We start from the raw sequence: 21877 nt of genomic DNA, 5'->3' as shown, positions 1-21877 counted from the left end.
GGTGCCTGGCTGTCTCAGTCCGTAGAGTATACAACTCTTGATCTCAGGGTCATGAGTTTGAGCCCTGTGCTGGGAGTGGAGCCTACTTAAAAAACAAAAAGTTCCCTGCCTATAGTAGCCAGTCTCCAAGATGGTCTGCAATGGTCCCTGACTCCTAGTATTAACACCCTGTGTAGTTACTTCCCATAATGCACCGGAGTTAGTCTGCATGATCAACAGAATATGGCAGAGTAACGTCCTATCATTTCTGATAATTAAGTTTTAAAAGAGATCTGGAGGGGCGCCTGGGTGGCTCAGTCGGTTGAGCCTCTGACTTCGGCTCAGGTCATGATCTCATGGTCTGTGAGTTTGAGCCCCACGTCGGGCTCTGCGCTGACAGCTCAGAGCCTGGAGCCTGCTTCACATTCTGTGTCTCCCTCTCTCTCTGACCCTCCCCCGTTAATGTTCTATCTCTCTCTGTCTCAAAAATAAATAAACATTAAAAAAAAAAAGAGAGATCTGGCTTCCACTACGGCACACTCACTCCACACTCTTTTTGGATCACTCACTATAAAGAAAGCCAGCAGCCAAGCTGTGAGCAGCCCTATGGTGAGGCTTGTGTGTTGAAAAATTAAAGTCTCCCGGGCCAACAACCAGCTAAAGAACCGAGGTTTCTTGTAAAAAGTCACATGAATGAGCTTGGAAGTAGATGGTCCAGGCCAATCAAACCTTCAAATGTTTATACCCTTAAACAACTCTTGACTGCACCCTCATAACAGGCTCTGAACCAGAACCACCCAGTTAAGCCACTGTGGATTCCTGACCACCAGAAACTGTGACATAATGTTTGTTTTAAGCTGTTAAGTTTTAGGGTGATTTTTTATGCAGCAATAACTAATACATCACATACTGAAGAAAACAATCCTTTTATTATTTTAAATAATGCTAGTTTTATACTAAATACATTTCATTCTAAAAAGCAAGACTTTCTAGACCTAGTCTATGAGTTCTGAAATACTTTGGGCTATTAAATTTCTAACAATGAATTCTAATAGAATGAACTCTAATAGAGAGAATCTTTTTTTATATAGGTTTATTTTATTTTTATTTTTGAGAGAGAGAGAGAGACAGACACAGAGCGTAAGCAGGGGAGGGGCAGAGAGAGATGGAAACACAGAATCTGAAGCAGGCTCCAGGCTCTGAGCTGTCAACACAGAACCCGACATGGGGCTTGAACTCACAAACCATGAGATCATGACCTGAGCCAAAGTCGGCTGCCCAACCGTCCAGGCGCTCCAAGAGAAAGAGAATCTTAAGCATGGAGCCACTCAGCGTGGAGCCCAACCAGGGCTTATGGCCGCTGAGATCATGATCTGAGCTGAAATCAAGAGTCTGACACTTAACTGACTGAGCCACCCAGGTGCCCCCTGACTTTCTAATAGTAACTGTATTTAAAGGTAACCAAAGAACCTTCATTAATCAAGAAAAATTTTACCTTTTGAAGAATTAAGAATCTAGCTAATGAAAATAGAAACATATAATTTAATAAACCCTAATGTAATTACTAATTTCAGCAGATTATCAACTAGAGTTACAACCCTTAGGTAAATGGTTAACATTGAAAAGGGCACAGATTATTTTCTAGTCACACTATTCAATGAAGAAATCTGACTGTCATTCCCCAAAGCAGCAATCTCAGACTCACTAGGGGCAGGCCAAGTAAATACCTTGTAATTTTTAATATCATGGAACACGAAAAACATACCACCTATGATATATTCTAACTAGAACTGTTTACCTTGAACTCATCAAGCCTTTGGATATAACTTCCAGGTTATAGAAACACAAGGAATAGAGGGAAAAGCTAGATGACACCACAGGAAGCAACAAGAGAAATCCATAAGGTGGGATATTCTGTAGGATAACTGACTTGGTCTCTTCAACAGAAAAAAGGGATTATGTTAGATTTAAAGGGAAATAAGGAGGGGCACCTGGCTGGCTCAGTCGGTTAAGCATCTGACCCTGGTTCAAGTCATGATCTCAACAGGTTTGTGAGTTTGAGCCCTGCATCAGTCTCTCCACTTTCAGTGCAGAGCCCACTTGGGATCCTCTGTCTCCCTCTCTCTCTGCCACCCCCTCACTCCGCTCTCTCTCTTTTCTCAAAAATAAATCAACATTTTTTTCTTAAATCTTGAAAAAAAGAATTAAAGAACATAACAACCAGATGCAATATGTGGTCCTGGATTAAATGCTGGTTTGGACAAACCAGCTTTTTGGGGTATTCTGAGGTCAACACGGGTAAGAGGTAAGATAAAAAGTTATTGAGGGGTGCCTGCCTGGATGGTTAGTCAGTACAGCATCTGACTCTTGATCTCAAGGTCCTGAGTTCAAGCCCCACATTGGGTGTGGAGCGTACTGAAAAAAAAAAGTTATTGAAGTGGAGGGGTTCATTCGGTAGAGCACGTGACTCTTGATCTCTGGGTTGTGAGTTCAAGCCCCATGTTGGGCATAGAGTTTACTTTAAAAAAAAAAAAAAAGTTCTTGGAAAGGTAGACTGCTGAATAAAGAAAGCAGAATATAAAACAGTATGTGTAATATATTTCATTCTGACAAAAAAAATACACACACAAATACATACACTATATACACATACACATACATACTCACATAGAAAAAGATCCAAAAGTATAAACACCGAGGTATAAACAATGGCGAGTGATCTCCAGGTGGTGGGAATGTAAAGTTATTTTGTTTTTGCTGGTTTTAATTTTCCATAACATACATATACTGTTTTTGTAATAATAAAGTTTGGCTCATTCCTGTTTTTAAGAAGAAATACGTTTAGGGGCACCTGGCTGGCTCAGTCAGTACAGCATATGACTCAATCCTGGGGCTGTGAATTGAAACCCCATGTTGGGTATAGAACTTACTTTAAAAAAATAAAAAATAAAAATAAAAAAAAGAAGAAGAAATAGGTTTAAGCCATAAAGCTGAACAGCTATACTTTAAAACTTCTAAGGAAGATTTTTAAAATATGCTTTATATCAAATTATTGGCAGCATATGACCCTAAATATAAACAAAGCCCAGTAAGAGATATAGCCCTTAATGCCGAGTCTCAATAACTTGAAACGTATCATATTTTTTATTTGGGAATTGCCAAAAGAAAATGTTGTAGCAGAAGAAACGTTTCATTTTTTAGAAATTTAGTCATGATGGGGTGCCTGGGTGGCTCTATCAGTTAAGCATCCAACTTTGGCTCAGGTTATGATCTCATGGTTTGTGAGTTCAAGCCCCACGTCAGGCTCTGTGCTAACAGCCCAGAGCCTACAGCCTGCCTCGGAATCTGTGTCTCCATCTCTCTCTGCTCCTTCCCCACTCGTGCTCTCTCAAAAATAAATAAATGTTAAAAAAATTTTTAATAAAAAAATAAAAATTTAGTCATGATAAATGTTAGGGGAGAAAAGTGCTATGGAGAGAAAAAATACCCATAATTCAGAATTAAATTTTTGACACTGACCAATGCCAAGAGAATTTTTATGTCTCAAATCAGCTCTCCATTTCAAAGAAACCCCATTGCTTATTCTCTTTTTACTTACTATTAAAGAACTGAGACTGCTCTGATCACCAAAAGGGATGGATTTACTAATTCAAAGCACTCTGTGACAGATTAACACAGAATCCTTATCTGTGGTGGTTAACTTAATAGCGATATATCTTGGGTACCCAGGGGGTTTAGTCGGTTAAGCCTCTGACTCTTGATTTTGGCTCAGGTCACAATCTTGAAGTTTGTGAGATCAAGCTCCGTGTTGGGCCCCACGAGGACAGTGTGGAACCTGCTTGGGATTCTCTCTCTCTCTCACTCCCTCTCTCAAAATAAATAAATGTTGAAAAAAAAAAATAGTGATCTATCTGATGCCTCTTCTTTCTTTTCATGAAATCGTGTCATCAATTTTAAATAAAAGAGGAAAGGGGCACCTGGGTAGCTCAGTCAGTTAAGCATCTGACTTCCGCTAAGGTCATGAACTCAAGGCTCATGACTTTGAGCCCCACACTGGGCTCAGCTCTGCCAGTGTGGAGCCTGCTTAGAATTCTCTCTCTCTCTCTCTCTCTCTGTCTCTCTCTCTCTCTCTTTCTCTCTCTGCCCCTCCACTACTTGCATTCTCTCTCAAAATAAATAAAAACTTAAAATAAATAAATAAATAAATAAGTAGGGAAAGAAAAGGCACATCCATATATGCCAATGTTACTAAGTCTGAAAATACAGAGATACAAGGTGAGTTTATTCGCCTTCAATTGTTGCATAACAAATGACCACAAATGTATAGGCTTAAAACAACACAAATTAGCTAAAAAACCTACCCCAGTTCCTCTGGATACTTTGCTCAGGGACTCCCTAAGCTAAAATCAAAGCACCTGCCAGGGCTGCCATACTCACGCAGGGCTTGTGGTCTTTTCACAGGTTCGCTGGTTGCTGGCAAAATTCATTTCCTCCTCACTTCAATCCAGCAACAGCACGGCAACCTGTCTCATGCTTCAAATATCTCTGACCTCCCCTTCTGCACCAAGTGGAGAAAGATCTCCACTTTTAAGGGTTCATATGATTGTATCAGGTCCACCACGTAATCTTCGTATCTTAAGGTCAACTGTGCCATGTAACATAACATAACCAGGAATGATATCTCATCCCAGGTTGGGATTAGGGTGTAGAATATTTGGGGGATGGCATTTTTAGAACCAAATACCACAGCCATAAAAAACTGTAAAACTTAATTAAGAAAACATCTTTTACCTGTTAATAATGAACCATGCAACAGTAAGCATTCCTGCTAGCCATGTTCCACTCATAAGCCAGCTTGTAACAAATAAAGCAGTAACGTATATTCCTTGCAATCCAAAAACAATGCCAATATAGAAGTATACTGGCTCAATAATCTCCTAATTGGCAAAAAAAAAGAAAAGATAATAGAACAACATTAAATAATTTTAATGATTCATAAACATGTAAGAAAATAAATATTAAAGTCAAAAGAAAACATACATTGCTACCAGTTGCTTGATACAAAACACTGGCGATAAGTTCTGGATATAGAGACATTTGCTGCACTGCATTTATAGTCTTCAGAGATACAGTTTTGTTATTGTGTGTCAATTCATAAACACCTAGAGACAGAAAAATTTTTCTCCAGATTATTTATTCTGCTTTAAAATAATTAAACATGTCAGAGGTCATTAAATATTTTAAGTTATTAAGAAAAATCTCAAAATACAATACACTGTGCCTCATTTTTCCAATGTCTTTATTAAGTATAAAAAAGAGTAATACTTTTTTTAATAATTTTTTTAATATTTATCTAGTTTTGAGAGAGAAAGAGAGACAAACAGAGAGCAAGCAGGGGAGGGGCAGAGAGAGAGGGAGACACAGAATCCAAAGCAGGCTCCAGGCTCTGAGCTGTCAGCACAGAGCCTGATGCGGGGCTCGAACTCACAAACTATGAGATCATGACCTGAGCTTGAAGTTGGACACTTAACTGACTGAGCCACCCAGGCACCCCTAAAGAGTAATACTTCTATTCTGAGACAATTTTCCACATTCAAGTGCTCACACATAGAGCAATGTTTTATTTTAGAAAAATGTTATTAAAAAAAATTTTTTTTAATGTTTATTTATTTTTGAGAGAAGGAGACAGAGCATGAGCAGGAGAGGGGCAGAGAGAGAGGGAGACACAGAACCTGAGGCAAGCTCCAGGCTTTGAGCTGTCAGCACAGAGCCTGATGTGGGGCTCAAACTCATGGACCGCGAGAAGCCGGGCGCTTAACCAGCTGAGCCACCCGGGCGCCCCTAGAAAACATTGTTATTAAAAATACAAATGTGAGGGGTGCCTGGCTGGCTCAGTTGGTAGAACGTATGACTCTTGATCTCAGGTTCCTGAGTTTGAGCCCCACGTTGGAGGCAGAGTGTAATTTAAAAAGATACAAATGTGGTTATCATACCTCTTTCAAATGAGGGCGCTTTTAACATATCTTTATAATAAGAATAATAAATGGCACTGTCACCTTGAAATGTGATTTCTCGTTCGAGTTCCTAAAAGAAAATGAAATGATTATTTAAATACCAGTATCCTAAATTTCAACTGTAATCTTCTTTTTCTCTCCTTGTCTTCTAAATTAATGCTATGTATTTATCATTTTATTCAAAGACATGTTTGAATTGTCCTTTAATCATTAGTGGTCACATTAAGGAGGTTAAACTTTTCAATAATCTGGCAATCATTTTAATGAAACACCTAAGGTTTAAAATGGATCGTAGGTCATAAGTCATTTACCTATTACATACAAGGAAAAGCAGAAAAATGCCCTAAGGACAGCAAGAATAGTAAGGCAGGTAATAAAAAATGATGGTTAAGGTGTTAAAGTGCATAAGAAAAAGATAAGTTTAAGAAGAAATCAGTATTTTCTATTGCTATTCCACTTCCTTATGTATCCAGAATTGCAAACTCTTAACTAGTATTTTCAAGAGCAGCAGACACCTAATCAGCGCTTTTCAAATGAACTTCCGGAAATGTAAGTAAATCTTAAATTTCCTAAAATTGGGCTATACAGAGCCAAGAATATAGGTAATTCAAAAACTCTGAAAAATTGTGCATTTCAAGATGAATCAAGGTTTCATAAATCTATAGTCTTTGAAAATGCAACTTCTTTATTTTCATGAATATTTATCAATTAATACAAAAGATATCAGACCAGCTTCCCCAAGATCTGATCAACAGAACTTGCTAAGATATAAATGAGTGTTACCTAAGAGTTCTATAGTTAAAAAAATAAATAAATAAAATAGTTCTATGGTTAAATGAGTTGTGAAAAGGTCGCATGAAAGAAAATTAGTGGGTTTCTTTACTGCAAGACTTTTAAGAGTTTCAGTATATGTTATGCATGGTGAATCTCAAAAGAGAAAACCTTTCCCATATCTATTTGACCAGTGAATTTTTCCCCCTCATTTGGAGTTCATTAAATATATTTCCTTAAAATGATTCTTTATGAATGGAAACAATTTGTTTCTAAGATTTCAAAGATGCAAACTTTTGATCAATGCTTCTCAGATTTAATGTGCATATGAAACTCCTAGAGATCTTATTAAAAGATCTCTGATTAGATTCTGATTCTAAAGTAGGGCCTGAGAATCTGTGATTCTGAAAAAGCTCCCAGGTATTGTCAATGTTCCTGGCTTATATACAATGTTTTAAAAAACAAGGTTCTTGATGTATGCCTTCTATATTTTCAAACCTTTGGTTGTTCTCAATTCTGCCTATAATAACACAACTGCTTGGAAATATTTTGAAATACTGATCCCAGACACTCCCCAGTACCCCACCTAAGAGTCTGTGAGGGAGGTTATGTTTTGAAAGCTCATCAGATGACTTTATTGGTACATCCAGTATTGAGAACTACTAATGGTTAATCTGCATAACATTTTCAAGGAAACAGAGGATATACTACAGTAATAGCTTTTGTCAAGACAATACAAATAATTATTCAGCTAAATGTTTTGGTGGGATTAGGTCAATCAATGGCTTAAAAACATTTAGTCAGTTTGACGAAGGCGACGACTACTACTACTACAAAACAGCTTGGACCAAGAAAGAAAAGTCTCCAGAGTCAAGTGATAACACTGTGAACTTTGTCAACGCATATTAAAGATGTATCTGATTGTGAAGTTAAGTCTGAGAACAAACTTATTCAAAGGCTAAATTATGAATTAAGTAACTATAGGGCCTAAAGAGTCTGTGAAATGCACATGACTTAAAACCAAACATTAATCATACTAATATGTAAGAGACATCTTAATAAATACTGTCATGCATGTTAATCATTTCCAATCCCCCAAAAACATTCTAATCATGTCATCTAAAAATTAAAATATTTTACTGCTGAAACTTCTATAGACTGTTTCTGAAATGTAAACTCCATAAACTAAAAGACTGACTAAACTGTAACATTTCACGGTCTTCAAAAACTCCTGATAAGCTAGTTACATGAAGGAAAGTACCCTTAGTTTAGAAACCCATAGTCTCTATTCTATGGCCTTGAAATATATTGTATTCCATTTTTCAAGGTTGACCCTGTGACTATGTTAAAACAGCTTCTACACCATTTTGTTTCTAATGGCTGTAAATAAGAAAGCACTTTTCATACTTATCATACATATATTTTGGCTCCCTGTAAAACACATTACTTAAGTTAAAATTAAATACTAAAACAACTTCCATATGCTCAAAATTCTTTCTTCTTACCTGCCTGTTGGAAAACCAGAATTTCCGTTCATGGTATGCTGATAAATACAGAGCATACATCATACCACTAGTAACTGCTGCAAGACAGCCAATGAAAATCTTTGCAAAGCGCTGAAATAATACATCTGAAAAAGCATATTAAAAGTAATCAGATGTAGATGATATTTATATTTATGCACTTCTATTTTTAAAAAGTAACCAACTCTAACTCTGTTCTTCCTCCCCCAAACCTAGAACCTTAATCTAATGAGAAAAACAGCAAATTCCAATAGAGGGGCATCCTAAATATACCTGACCAGTACTCTTCAAAACTGTCAAGGTCACTAAAAACAAGGAAAGCCTAAAAAAATTGCCACAGCCAAGAGGAGTCTAAATGTAATGTCAACTAAACGTAATGTAGGATCCTGGAACAGAAAAAGGACATTAGGTAATAACTAAACAAATCTGAATAAAGTGTGGACTTTAGTTAAAAATACTGTATCGGAGCACCTGGGTGGCTCAGTTGGGTAAACCTCTGACTTTGGCTCACATCATGATCTCATGGGTCATGAGTTTGAGACCTGCGTTGGGCTCTGTGCCACAGTGTGGAGCCTGTTTGGGATTCTCATTCTCATTCTCTCTCTCTCTCTCTCTCTCTCTCTCTCTCTCTCTCCCTCCTCCCCCCACCCCCCCCGCCCCTCCCCAGCTTGCTTTCTCTCTCTCAAAATAAATAAACTTAAAAATAAAAATAAAATAAAAATAAGTGTATCAACATTGGTTTGTTAATTATAACAAGTATACCATACTAATATAAAATGTTAATAAGAGGGAAAACTGTGTGGGCAGAGGGAGGGTATAACAAGGGAACTCTACACTATCTGTTCAATTCTTCTATAAATCAAAAAAGGTTTCAAAAATTAAAATCTATTAATCAAAAGAAAGAATAAAAATAATGTACTACGAAATATCTAAAGGAAAGATAGGGGTTCATTCAGAATTACTATTGATAGCTTTTCCTTATCAAGGAGTTTTTTTTATTGAGGAATAATTTACATATTATATAGCCATTTAAAATATATAATTCAATGATCTTTGATGATTATGTATTTAAAACATCATATACAACTGTTACATATATATATCTACTTCTTGATGAAACATAAAACACATTTGGATTTTCTACACACAGGATGATTTGGTCCTGCTATAGCTATTAGGTATAATAAGGCATAAGGGCCCAAAGTCCAGTGTTCTGTTACTGAATGACTGACAGGTCTGTAAAAAACTCAACTTGCTGATTTGTTCGTTTAGCTAAACTAAAATCTTAACCATTTTCAAAATATTATTTATTTATTTAAAAAAAATTTTTTTTTTAACATTTATTTATTTTTGAGACAGAGAGAGAGCATGAACAGGGGAGGGTCAGAGAGAGAGGGAGATACAGAATCTGAAACAGGCTTCAGGCTCTGAGCTGTCAGCACAGAGCCCGATGCGGGGCTCGAACTCACAGACAGTAAGATCATGACCTGAGCCGAGGTCGGCCGCTTAACCGACTGAGCCACCCAGGAGCCCCCAAAATATTATTTAATAAATACTAGTTTTCATATAATACTAAAGACATTAAGCAGACTAAAATAGTTAGATATCACTAAGTCAAGGCACCTGGCTGGCTCAATCAGTAGAGCATGGGACTCTAGATCTCAGGGCTGTGAGTTCAAGCCCCATGTTAGGTGTAGAGATTACTTTTAAAAAAGATATCAGTAAGTCTATGAGAATTATATTCAAAATGCTTTAGAAACACTACTCAATAAATCAAATATTAGTATCAGTATAACAAAATCATTTTAAAATTACTGTTTTCAGAGGCACCTGGCTGGATCAGTCAGTGAAGCGTCCAACTCTGGATTTTGGCTCAGGTCACGATCTCACAATTCATGAGTTCAAGCCCTATATCAGACTCTATGCTGACAGTGTGGAGGCTGTTTGGGATTCTCTCTCTCCCTCTGTCTCTGCCCCTCCCCTGCTTGCTCTCTGGCCCTCAAAATAAATAAACATTTCAAAATAATAAATAAAATTACTGTTTTCAACAGCATGTGTAAAGCATTTGGCCTGGCACATAGTAAGACCTCAGTAAATACTAGCTATTATTGTTGAAATATATGTGCAAAAATATATAAGATAGTCATTTAAAGCAATGTTGACATAATATGAACTATAAAAAACTGGTAAGGAAACTTATCAATGGTGGCAGTTTAACAAAAGTTCTTCCAAGTTTCTGAACATGTATCTCTTCCTGTTTTTTTCATTAAGTCTTAGATAATGGCAAATTAACCCTAATTATCTGGGGCTATTATAAAAAGTATGTAAACCAAATCCTACATATAAATGTCTTACCTTAATACTAAATATGCTGTTTTCAAAGTTTTTTGTGAAGAGTCAAAGATGGAATAAAAAAAAAAGAGCACTACATAAATGTCTGTATCAGTAACACAGGTCATAGTTAAGTAATATTTAAAGCTAACGAAAAATCTAATGACGTTAGGAAAAGAAATGTAAGATTCAATTTCACGAAAAGTTAAAAAAAAAAAAGGAAAGAAAAGGAGAAGTATAACTGCATTGAAAAAAATATAAGCAATACTTGCCAAAACTTTTAAGAGTAGTTCTATCTACTGGCATTATTCATATATTTTATTTTTATTATACTTTTCTCCATTTTCCACATTTTCTGCCCTAAAAATATATTTTTGTAGTCAGGGGGAAATACTATTTTATAGTAGTTATCTCTAGTTATCTCTAGATTGTTTAATTTAATCTTTCTTATATTGTATTTTCCAAAATGGTTTAAATAACCACTCTATTAGTAAGCTTTGCTGTGATTAAAAAAAAAGGTACCTCATATTATTAGTGGCTTACAAAATAAAGGTTTAGTTCTCACTTAGGCTACTTGTTGGTATTGGGTCTGCAGTGACTCTCCACCCAATTCCAGACTTCAGATTAGCTGTGGTTCTTCTTGGATCTTCTTCAGAGTTCCAGATTGGGGTCAATCCCTATTTGAGACACGCTATTCTCATGAGGAAAAGAGCAGAACAGGCAGAGCATACAATGCCGCTTACAGTTTCTGGTCAAAACTAGTACAGTGTTGCTTCCACTCACATCCCATTGGTCCACGTGAGTCACGTGGATAAGCCTGACAATGAGGTAGTGAAGTAAACACTGCTTCAGAGACTGCGCTCCAAATCACATGGCAATGGGAAGGAATGGATAATTCACTTTAGTGAAGGGAGCAAATATGTGGGAACAGTAAAAGAGTCCACCAGGGTCTGCCCCACTCATCACAAACACTCATTTCCTGCCCAAAGGCAAAACACTCTCACTGCTTTTCAAGAAAAACATCCTAAGAGCAGCTTATTCAGCTTGTTTCCTGCATGTATACATCATTTTAGGATCTGAATAGTTGCATCCTCTTAAATTTAGGCTGATAGTTCTTTTAACAGTACATCTCTCTTGGGGTGCCTGGGTGGCTCAGTTAAATGTCCAACTTTGGCTCAGGTCATGGTCTCATGGTCTGTGAGTACAAGTCCCACATCAGGCTCTGTGCTGACAGCTCAGAGTGAGGAGCCTGCTTTGGATTCCGTCTCCCTCTCTCTCTCTGCCCCTCCCCCACTCACATTCTGTCTCTCTCTCTTTCTCTCTCAAAAAACAGATAAACGTTAAAAAAAAAAAGCAAACAAAAAAACAAAACAGTACATCTCTCAAAAGCTTAGCAGGCAATTCTCCTAGATATTTACCTAACAGAAAAAAAAGAACAAATGTCCACAAAAATATCTGTAGAACTATGTTCACAGAAGCCTTATTCATAATAGCTAAATACTGAAAACTACTCAAATGTCCAACAAGAACAAAATAGTTAGAAAATTACAGCAACATGAATGAATCTCAAAATGATTATATATATATTTTTTTAATTTTTTTTAACATTTATTTATTTTTGAGACAGAGAGAGAGCATGAACAGGGGAGGGTCAGAGAAAGAGGGAGACACAGAATCTGAAACAGGCTCCAGGTTCTGAGCTGTCAGCACAGAGCCCGACGCAGGGCTCGAACCCACGGACCGCGAGATCGTGACCTGAGCCGAAGTCGGACACTTAACCGACTGAGCCACCCAGGCGCCCCAAAATGATTATATTTTTAAAGGATAAAATGCTAAGTGAAAGAATCCAGACACAAAAGCACACATGTTGTATGATTCCACTTACATGAAATTCTACAACATGCAAAACTAATTAATCAATATTGATAAGTATCCGAAGGGTGGTTGTCTTGGGGGGGGGGTACAGGGAAAATCTACTGGAAGGGATACAAAGAAGCTTTCTGGGATAACGGAAATGTTCTGTATCTTGTTAATTGGACTAAGATGTCAAAACTCATTTAATAAAATACCTAAGATTCTGGGCATTTTTTTTTTTTTTAACGTTTATTTATTTTTGAGACAGGGAAAGACAGCATGAATGGGGGAGGGTCAGAGAGAGAGGGAGACACAGAATCTGAAACAGGCTCCAGGCTCTGAGCTGTCAGCACAGAGCCCGATGCGGGGCTCGAACTCACGGACAGTGAGATCATGACCTGAGCCGAAGTCGGATGCCCAACCGACTGAGCCACCCAGGCGCCCCTCTGGGCATTTTTCAATATGTTAACTATACAGCTATACCTCAGTGCAGTTCCAGACCACTACAATAAAGTGAATACTGTCATAAAGTGAATCAAATTAATTTTTTTGGTTTCCCAGTATATATAAAAGTTATGTTTACACTATACTGTAGCCTATTACGCGTGCGATAACATTACATCTATAAAAACAACATACCTATCTTAACTAACGCTAAAATAAGCTAACCATCGCCTGAGCTGTCAATGAGTCACAATCACTGATCACAGATCACCACAAGAAATACAATGATAATACACTGCAAGAATTACCAAAATGTGACACAGAGACATAAAGTTAGCAAATGGTGTTGGAAAAATGGAGCCAATAGACTTGCTTGCCACTAACCCTCAATTCATTAAAAAAACAAAAAAACAGGGGCGCCTGGGGGGTTCGGTCGGTTAAGCCTCCAACTTCGGCTCAGGTCATGATCTCAGGTTTGTGGGTTCGAGCCCTGCATCGGGCTCTGTGCTGACAGCTCAGAGCCTGGACCCTGCTTTAGATTCTGTGTCTCCCTCTCTCTCTCTGCTCCTCTCACGCTCTATCTCTCAAAAATAAATAAACATTTAAAAACAAAAAAACAAAAAAACAAAACAGAAAAAAAAGATATCTGCAAAGTACAACATGAAGCACAATTAAAGGCGGTATGCCTGTACCTTAATTTTTAACAGTTAAATCACTTATTTTTGCAAAGAAAAAAACAATCTTGTTAGCTTTTTACCTACTTGATTCTATTCAGTTCCATGTTCCAACAACTACACAGTAGTCCCCCTCCCCACTGTCTGTGGGGGATATATTCCAAGATCCTTAGCAGATGCCTCAAACTGAATTCTAGTAGTGAACCCTAGATATGCTATGTTTTTTCCTATACATACACACCTAGGATAAAGTTCAATTTATTAATTAGACACAGTAAGAGATTAACAATAATAGCTAATAATAAAATACAACTATAACAATATGCTGTAATAAAAGTTATGTGAACATGGTCTCTCTCTTAAAATATCTTATTGTACTGTACTCACTTTACTTCTTGTGATGATAGGAGATGATAAAATTCCCATGTGATGAGATGAAGTGAGAAGAATGACAAGGCATCGTGAGTGTGACATAGCATTACACTGCTAACAGTACATACTTTGACAATACGTCAGAAAGCAGATCATCTGCTTCCAAACTCTGATTGACCAGATAACTGAATCCATGGAAACTGAAACTACTGGATAAGGTGGGGGACTACTGTAAACACAATTTTATTTCTAGATGAGTCTTGGGAAGGTTTAACTACATGTATTTGAGCTTTTGTAGAACCACACTCTATCTTACTTTATCCAACTGAAAGGATTTACTAGGAAATACCTTAATGCATTCATATATTTTAACAAACTATGTGCTGACAGCCATGCCCCTGATTTAGTCATTGCCCTGAGGATTCATCTTAATCAGCCTTTGTTACTCAAAGTATTTCTCAATTTTCTCGATTTTACTAGCTGAAATAGTTCTAACTCAACACTACAAGTCCCAGAAATTTTGGATTCTCTATTTTTCTCTTCCTTCCCGTTTGCAAATAGGCCAAATCTGTTTTAAATTCATCTTTCTTGTAATCAAATGCAGCTGATAACCAAGGCACTCTAGTAACATTCTGTTTTATAATCTTGTTACCTAAAATAATAAAAAAAATTAGTATTAAAATTGTAACTCTTCACAGGAAACAGATACAAATGTTTTGTCACTGCATAACATGGATTATTATTTTTCCAGCTTCCAAAAAATTTTCTTGCTGCTAGCCCCTAAACTAGTTCTGTAGATGACCCACTGCCTTTACCTTATTTGAGAAAAAATATATAAATGTGCCTTCGACTCTTTATGGGCAAGAAGCAATTTGAGAAGGCATTTCAGTCCCTAAGGATGGCATGTTCTCCAAAGCCATCTTCATATATGGTTCAGCAGGATAACAGAAAAGGAAGGACCTCTAGAGGGTGGACTCAAGGACCACACAGAATAATGAAGCTACTCCCAAGGTAAACAACTAGGGCCTAATCAAGAAACATCTCTACACCAGAGTAAGAAGACCTCATATTTATCTTGTAGGATTTCAAAACTGCTATGAACCAGTGGCTGATGTACGTCTCTCACTCTTCCTCTTTCTGAGGAAAGAAAAGTTAACATAGCATAGCAGCTCTACAATTACTTTGCCAAGAAAGGTCTGCTTGCAAGGTAAACTCTGCTGGAACCTGGGAACTTGGATTTCAGGAGGGTTATCACCATTCTCTCATGTTAGTTTACTGTACCTGACCTGTTTGTATAAACAATGTGGTTCATGCTCATTGCTTTCCTTCTGGGAATCTAGTTTGGGTATGTGGTAGGAAAAGGTATGGCGACCAGCTAACAGTAAAAACTGTGCAGGCGAGCCTGGGTGGCTCAGTCGGTTAAGTGTCCAACTTCAGCCCAGGTCACAATCTCACAGTCCGTGAGTTCAAGCCCTGCATCAGGCTCTGCTCTGACAGTGCAGAGCCTGCTTGGGATGCTCTCTCTCACTCTCTCTATGCCCCTCCCCTACTCGCACTCTATCTCAAAATAAATTAAAACACACACACACACACACACACATACAAATTCTGTGCAGAGACATTAATGAGCTTCCCTGGTAGACAAAACTTTACAAATGTCACAATTTGATGCTTGAAGGAGTTAGCACATCTTGTGTAACTCCATTAGGAAAGGCATCAGGGAAGCTTATGCCTAGATCTTACAGATTTTAGCCCACAGACCTTTTCCCTTTGCTGATTTTGTTTTGTACTGTTCACTGTAATAAATCACAGCTGTAAATATTCTGAGGCTGCAAGTCCTTCTAGCTCATCACCAAATGGGGGTGGCCTTGGAGACCCGACACAGAGCACAAAATTTATCTTTTTAATTCATGGGTCTCTGGACTAGAATGAATCATAGCTGGCCCTGAACAAGACCTTGGGCCTCAAGACTGATGCCATGACCGGGTAAGACTGAGTGTCTTCCTGGGTCAGAGACGTAGTGAGAGTATTTTGTCTGACGGAGAAAAGCAAATATTTATGACTAAAAGGACAGAATGTGGTAGACTGTTATTATTATTCCCACTTATTTTGTCCTTTCTTATAGAAAGATTATTCATCTCTGCCCACTACCATGTGACTTGCAATGCATCCCTGTAGTCAGAGTATACTTCTCCATCTCATTGTCTGCATTAATTATGTGACTTATGTGACTTGCTTGGGTCAACAGAATGTGACTACAAGTAACGGTGTGCCAGTTCAACAGAAACTTTAAGAGACACCGAATGATTCTGCCTGTTCTCCCGTTCTTTTCCTCTGCCGTAAGAAAACCATATCCCAAATAGGGGCTGTTCCTTCAAGATACATGAAGCTAAACCAGCCAACCTGCAGCCACAACACGTCACATTAGTCAGAAATAAGTGTCTTTTGTAAGCCAGTGAGATTTAGGGCTTGTTCTACAACAAAACCTATGAAAGCTGACTGCCAACACCATACAATTAATCTCAAAATAGGCATAAACATTTAAAACATTAATATAAAATATACTACCTAATGTATAAAAAAACATTTTTATAGTAGCATGAAAACAAATTTATCTAACTTACGTTTTGGAGCTCTTTCAGGCATTGGAGTATCACGAATTTTCTCTTCTTTGGCAGATTCCTTATTTTCTGAAGACTTCAGCTTTCTTCTCTGGCGCAGTTCTACAGTTGGTCCTTAAAATATTTAAGAAGTTATTGCAACATGTGTATCAAGCTGTTCTAATCTGTAATCCAAACGAATTCACTTTTATTATAACAGGGCAATGAGTCACATAGAGATCTTTTAGTATCAAAGATAACTTTTTTCCACAATTATTTTAGCACTTCTTGAAAAACAATCTTTCATACAAAAAAAAAATTTAGGTTCTGTCTGCCATCTGTGCTTTCAGAGTCCTAGTGATAAATCAACAAGCTCTTCTCCTGAGATAATGTTATTTTCAAAATATCCCAAAATAAGTAAACTCCTTTCTAGAATGACTGGGGAACAAGGTGTTATTTAATACATTAGCATAATATTCTAGTTACCTGAGAATATCACATTCATCATTCAAGGATTAACCATTTTTTAAAATTTGAATATAATAAAATACATTGATCATAAAATTATACTTCATTTTTAAAATAATCCTGCAAGCTCTGCAGAATTTCACAGTGCTGTGGTATTGTCATTGTAATGGATTGTTTTATAGATTTAGGTATTAGAAATAGGCTGAACCTATAAATATCCCTGTATGTGGGAAGTTGTCAGAAAATTTCCCAATATTAGACTACCCCTTCTATGTCTGACAAAAAATGTAAAGCAGAAAGTACCTCCAAACTAGTGAACTAAATTCCGAATGAAACAAGAATTTACTATATTCGACCTAACTACGTTTCCTTCCTAGAATTATCTTATAGAGTCGACTATGACTGTCGTGTAGGTGCAGACTGTCCTCCCAACCTTATAAGATGGTTCAAGAATTTATTTCCTTCTTAACGGAGCAGAGGAGAGTTTTCTTTTCTCTTAGGAATGACTTTAGGCTATGAAATGTGAGCCTAAAAAGACAAGTCACAAAAGGAAAATGAATCAGCTACTGTTGATCAGATGAAGGGCTCTACCTTTACAGTGGAGGGGCACCAGGTTGGCTCAGTCGGAGGAGCACGTGACTCCTGATCTTGGGGTCATGAGTTTGAACACCATGTGGGGTGCAGATATTACTTAAATAAATAAAACTTTTAAAAATTCCTTTAAAAAAATCCTCTAGCTTTACTGAGGAAAATGAAAAAACAAATACACATTTTCTTAATTTATTTTTTTCTAAATGTCTATACCCAAATGGTGCTTGAACTCATGCCCCTGAGAAACAGAGCTGCATGCTCTTCCAACTGAGTCAGCCAGGTGCCCCTATTGGTTTCTGCTCAGATCATGATGTTCATGGTTCATGCTGACAGCACGGAGCCTGCTTGGGATTCTCCCTCTCTCCCTCTCTCTCAAAATAAATTAAATAAACTAAAAAAAGAATTTGTTTTCCCCTGCTCTGTGATAAAAGAAAAGTTAAAAGCACCCAACAAAGGGCACCTGGGTGGCTCAGTCGGTTAAGCTCTCCCCCACTTGTGCTGTCTCTGTCTCAAAAACATTAGGAACACCTGGGTGGCTCAGTCAAGCATAAAACTTTTTTCTTTTTAAATTCTTAAAACATTTATTCACTTTTGAGAGACAGAGACACAGTGTGAGCAGGGGAGGGGCCACACACAGTGTGAGCAGGGGAGGGGCAGAGACAGAGGGAGACACAGAATCCGAAGCAGGCTCCAGGCTCTGAGCTGTCAGCACAGAGCCCGACGTGGGGCTCAAACCCACAAATCGTGAGATCATGACCTGAGCCGAAGTCAGGCGCTTAACCGAGTGAGCCACCCAGGTGCCCCAAGCATAGAACTCTTGATCTCAGCTCAGGCCATGATCTCATGAACCATGAGCTCTGCGGTCACGGCACAGAGCCTGCTTAAGATTCTTTCTTTCCCTCTCTCTCTCTCTGCCCTTACATGCACTCTCTCTCAAAATAAACAAATACATATTTTTTTTAAGTCAAACTAAATGAAAATGATAACATAAAGGGGCACTTAAGTTGGTTAAGTACCCAACTCAGGCTCAGATTACAATCTCACAGTTAGGGAGTTTGAGCCCTGCATCCAGCGTTGTGCTGACAGTGCAACGCAGAGCCTGCCTGGGGTTCTCTCTTGCTCCCTCTCTCTCGGCCCCTCCCCCATGGTTCGTGCACACACTCTCTCTCTCAAAATAAATAAATAAACTTAAAAAATAAAATGAAAATGACAACATAGCCACAAAAATAACCCAGTATTTCAGTCTCTGGTCCAGCGACCTTCACATGAGATAGTGAGCAGAGCTACAAATAGGCCAGCAAATGTCCACCCAAACTATTCCACATGAAGTGTTAATACTGCTGTATTCAAAGTTGTCACTTGTTTGTTCTAACATTTCTTTCAGGAAGCCTTAAGTATGAACAACCTGAGGCTCTACTGCATCAAGAAAGACATTTTTCATAAGATAAGATTCTCAAAATCATGTACTTGGAGTAACAGTGGGACAATGAAAAGGATCCAAGTGAATGTGAATGATAACAAAAAAGGGATCTAGGGAAGATATGGATACAAGTAAAATACACCATGTAGACTAATTTTAAGATAATATGTATTTTGAAAAAATTTAGAGGGCCAAATAAACGTAAGGCACACAAAATAATGCCTAGCACACAGACATGTTTGCTATAAATATTACTAGCATTATTTTAATAAATAAGAATATAATTATTCATTGCTGACTATTATATCCCAGAACCTAACATAGTAGGCACCCAAATGTTTACAGAATTGAAAATTTTGTTGAATGAAACTATATTTTAAGAAAACTTCAATCCATTAATTGTTCCATTTAACATGTATTTGCTTACCTGTAATTCTACAATGAAAAATCATTTTTCCTTTTTTATCCCATGAGTAAATTTTACAGAATAGTGTGGTATTGATTTAATTAAGTGTAACTATAATATCCTAAAGCAATTTCTCATTTTGCATGATGCAAACTATTAAAGACTTTTAGTATTGCAGTACTTTTTTCCTGCTTTAGATTAAGCATGAAAGGGCTCATGGAAACATACAAGCTAGCTTATCAACCTACTCCACAGATTTGCAAGTAGTCAGAAAAGGAAAAAAAAAAAATCAAGAAATGTTTTAAACTACTGCAACCAAAAATAAAACCAAGGCAACAAATGGAATTACTTATCCCTTATCAACTACAAACAGCACTGGTTTTGAAGTTGTATATTAGGAAGAGTGTGTTAAATTTAGATCAGCTTTAACACTCTGAAAACTCAAAAAAGAGGAGGCAGATAATGAAGTCAGTGTGAGCATAGACAGAGACAAGGCAGAAAGCCAAAGAGCAATAAACAATTTTTTAAATATCACTTTCCACCGAATTCTTGAAATTCCCTCCTTGCACTCTTGGTTCAATAAAGGTTTAAATCTAAATGAGATCACATTCACAACCGCACTCAAGGAAGTAAAAAGTCATGTTTCCCACCAGGATGCAAAATCTAACCGCTCAGTCAAGCGACACCATCAAATAGATCTGTTCCCCACACTAGCACGGGTATTATGAAGTTGTTATGCCATGAATGCTTCCTGTGATATCTATCACTAGCTGATCAATTCCTCCAACTCCCCAATTATCTCTCATACTTATCATTTTAAATATCACTGAAGAGCTTAATTTTCTTAACATTGGCCCTGTGGGGGCATGGAAAGCTTTCTCCGGCCCACCCACTTCCACCCTCAAAGCACTCGTGGCTTCCTAATCCTCCCAAAATACTTACACCCTTCAGCCTTTACCACCTCCCCCTAACCTGTAAGTGACCAGGCCTTCTTCAGTTTCCCCTCCCCAACCCCCGCCTCTTTCTACACCCTAGGCGTGCGGCTCCTCTCGCCCTGTGACTTCATATTTATCAGCGTCCACAGACCTCTGAAGAGGGCACTCAGAATGAGGGGCATTTGGTTAAACACTCTCACTTTCAAATATGCACTCAGTGCCCAAGCCTCCATCTTCTAAACCAAACTATGCTCCCCACCCCATTAATTATCTACTAGTGGCCTCCCCTCTCAAGCACTCCTCCCACCCCCAGCTTTTTCTCTACCAGCCCGATTCCCAACTTTAAGCTCCACCTTTGCTTCCCACTGAGGCGGACAAAACTTCAGGCCACTCACTTCGCTCCCAAATGTCCCCGCGCCGCCGCCACCCCGCTTCTTCCCGCCCCCCACCCCGCGCGGCCGCGGCCACTGACCGCCCGCAGCCCAGGCCTCTGGGCCCCTCGCGCCCCCGCCCCTCTTTCCCGCGACCACGAGCGACAGTTGGCGCGCTGGACCCCGGGGCCGTCACCTTCTTCCTCCGCCATCGTCTCCGCGGAGGTCCGGGCGCCCCTCAGGCTCCCGCGCGGCCCGGAGTCGCCGGTCCTCAGCGTCGCCGAGCCCCTCGGCAGCCCCAGGACAGCTCCCGGCCGCCGCGCCCCCACTTCCTGACCCGCCCCCCTCCGGTGTCGCCGCCAACCGCGTCTCCCCGGGCTGCCCGGGAACCAGAGAGCCGGGAGCGAAGGGCAGCCGGAGCGTTTTGCGGGCGTGCCTGGGCCTGCGCGGGCAGGAAGGGGAGTCGCCGCGGGTGGCACCGCCCACAGCCCTCGCTCCGGGCCCGCTCCAGCAGTTTGCCGAAGCCCCTCCCTTCGCCCGCCCCTTCCGAAAGGTGGGAGCGCAGGGGGCTGGCCGAGGCTTTTGTCTTCCGACTCAGTCGGAGAATAGCGTCGGCCACATCTTCCAGATCCGAACCCCGTCCGCGCCCCATTTTACAGAGAGGAAGCTGAGGCCCCCGAGATGGACTGGAGGCCATCTGGAAGCCAGGGCTCCGAACTCCTCTCGGTACCTGCGCGCCGGGTGATTTCAGGCAGCGGTAAAACGCTCTGGATGGCGCTTCGGTGTAGTAGGCCACGTGCTCATTACAAGAAAGCTTGTGCTTGGAACTTTGTTTTTAACTCCCCAAACTGGTTGGACAAATGCATTTGCGTTTCAAGATATTTAAAGAAACAGTAATACGATGGTCAGTGGGGGGAGCGGATACATTCAGATATTCCACAGCAGCCGAACATAGTTTTAACTTGTTACGCTGTTTATATCTTTGCTTGTATTACGGCTGGCATTCTCCAACAAATGCCAGGAACTTTCCCCCAACAATACCCAGAAGTAGATTTAGATGAGAAAATGCTCATTTTAGAGCGAGAGAAAGAAGCACAAGAACTCACTGAAGTCATGGGGTAATT

At 39.1% G+C, this 21877-nt stretch overlaps 1 protein-coding gene across 5 annotated transcripts in view; it reads right to left on the bottom strand.

The window, feature by feature from the left end:
- Window positions 1-21076, bottom strand: part of DPY19L4 (dpy-19 like 4) — a 68388-nt gene extending 47312 nt beyond the window's left edge. For 2 of the 5 annotated variants that reach the window (XM_019453493.2, XM_019453494.2), the window contains exons 1-6: window positions 20950-21076; window positions 16587-16697; window positions 8270-8394; window positions 5973-6063; window positions 5020-5141; window positions 4771-4916 (exon numbers count right to left, since the gene is read on the bottom strand). In XM_019453493.2, coding sequence (XP_019309038.1) covers window positions 4771-4916; window positions 5020-5141; window positions 5973-6063; window positions 8270-8394; window positions 16587-16697; window positions 20950-20965 — 611 coding nt within the window. In that variant the 5' untranslated portion in view covers window positions 20966-21076. Of the gene's footprint in view, window positions 1-4770; window positions 4917-5019; window positions 5142-5972; window positions 6064-8269; window positions 8395-16586; window positions 16701-20949 lie in introns of those variants that run through there. The other 3 variants (XM_019453495.2, XM_019453496.2, XM_019453497.2) reach the window with 3 other exon arrangements.
- Window positions 21077-21877: the final 801 nt, after the last annotated feature.

This window comes from Panthera pardus, unplaced genomic scaffold, assembly GCF_024362965.1.
Source record: "Panthera pardus isolate Hobbes unplaced genomic scaffold, ASM2436296v1 HiC_scaffold_7, whole genome shotgun sequence".
NCBI classification, from domain to species: domain Eukaryota; kingdom Metazoa; phylum Chordata; class Mammalia; order Carnivora; family Felidae; genus Panthera; species Panthera pardus.
This window is presented reverse-complemented; position numbering and strand designations above follow the sequence as displayed.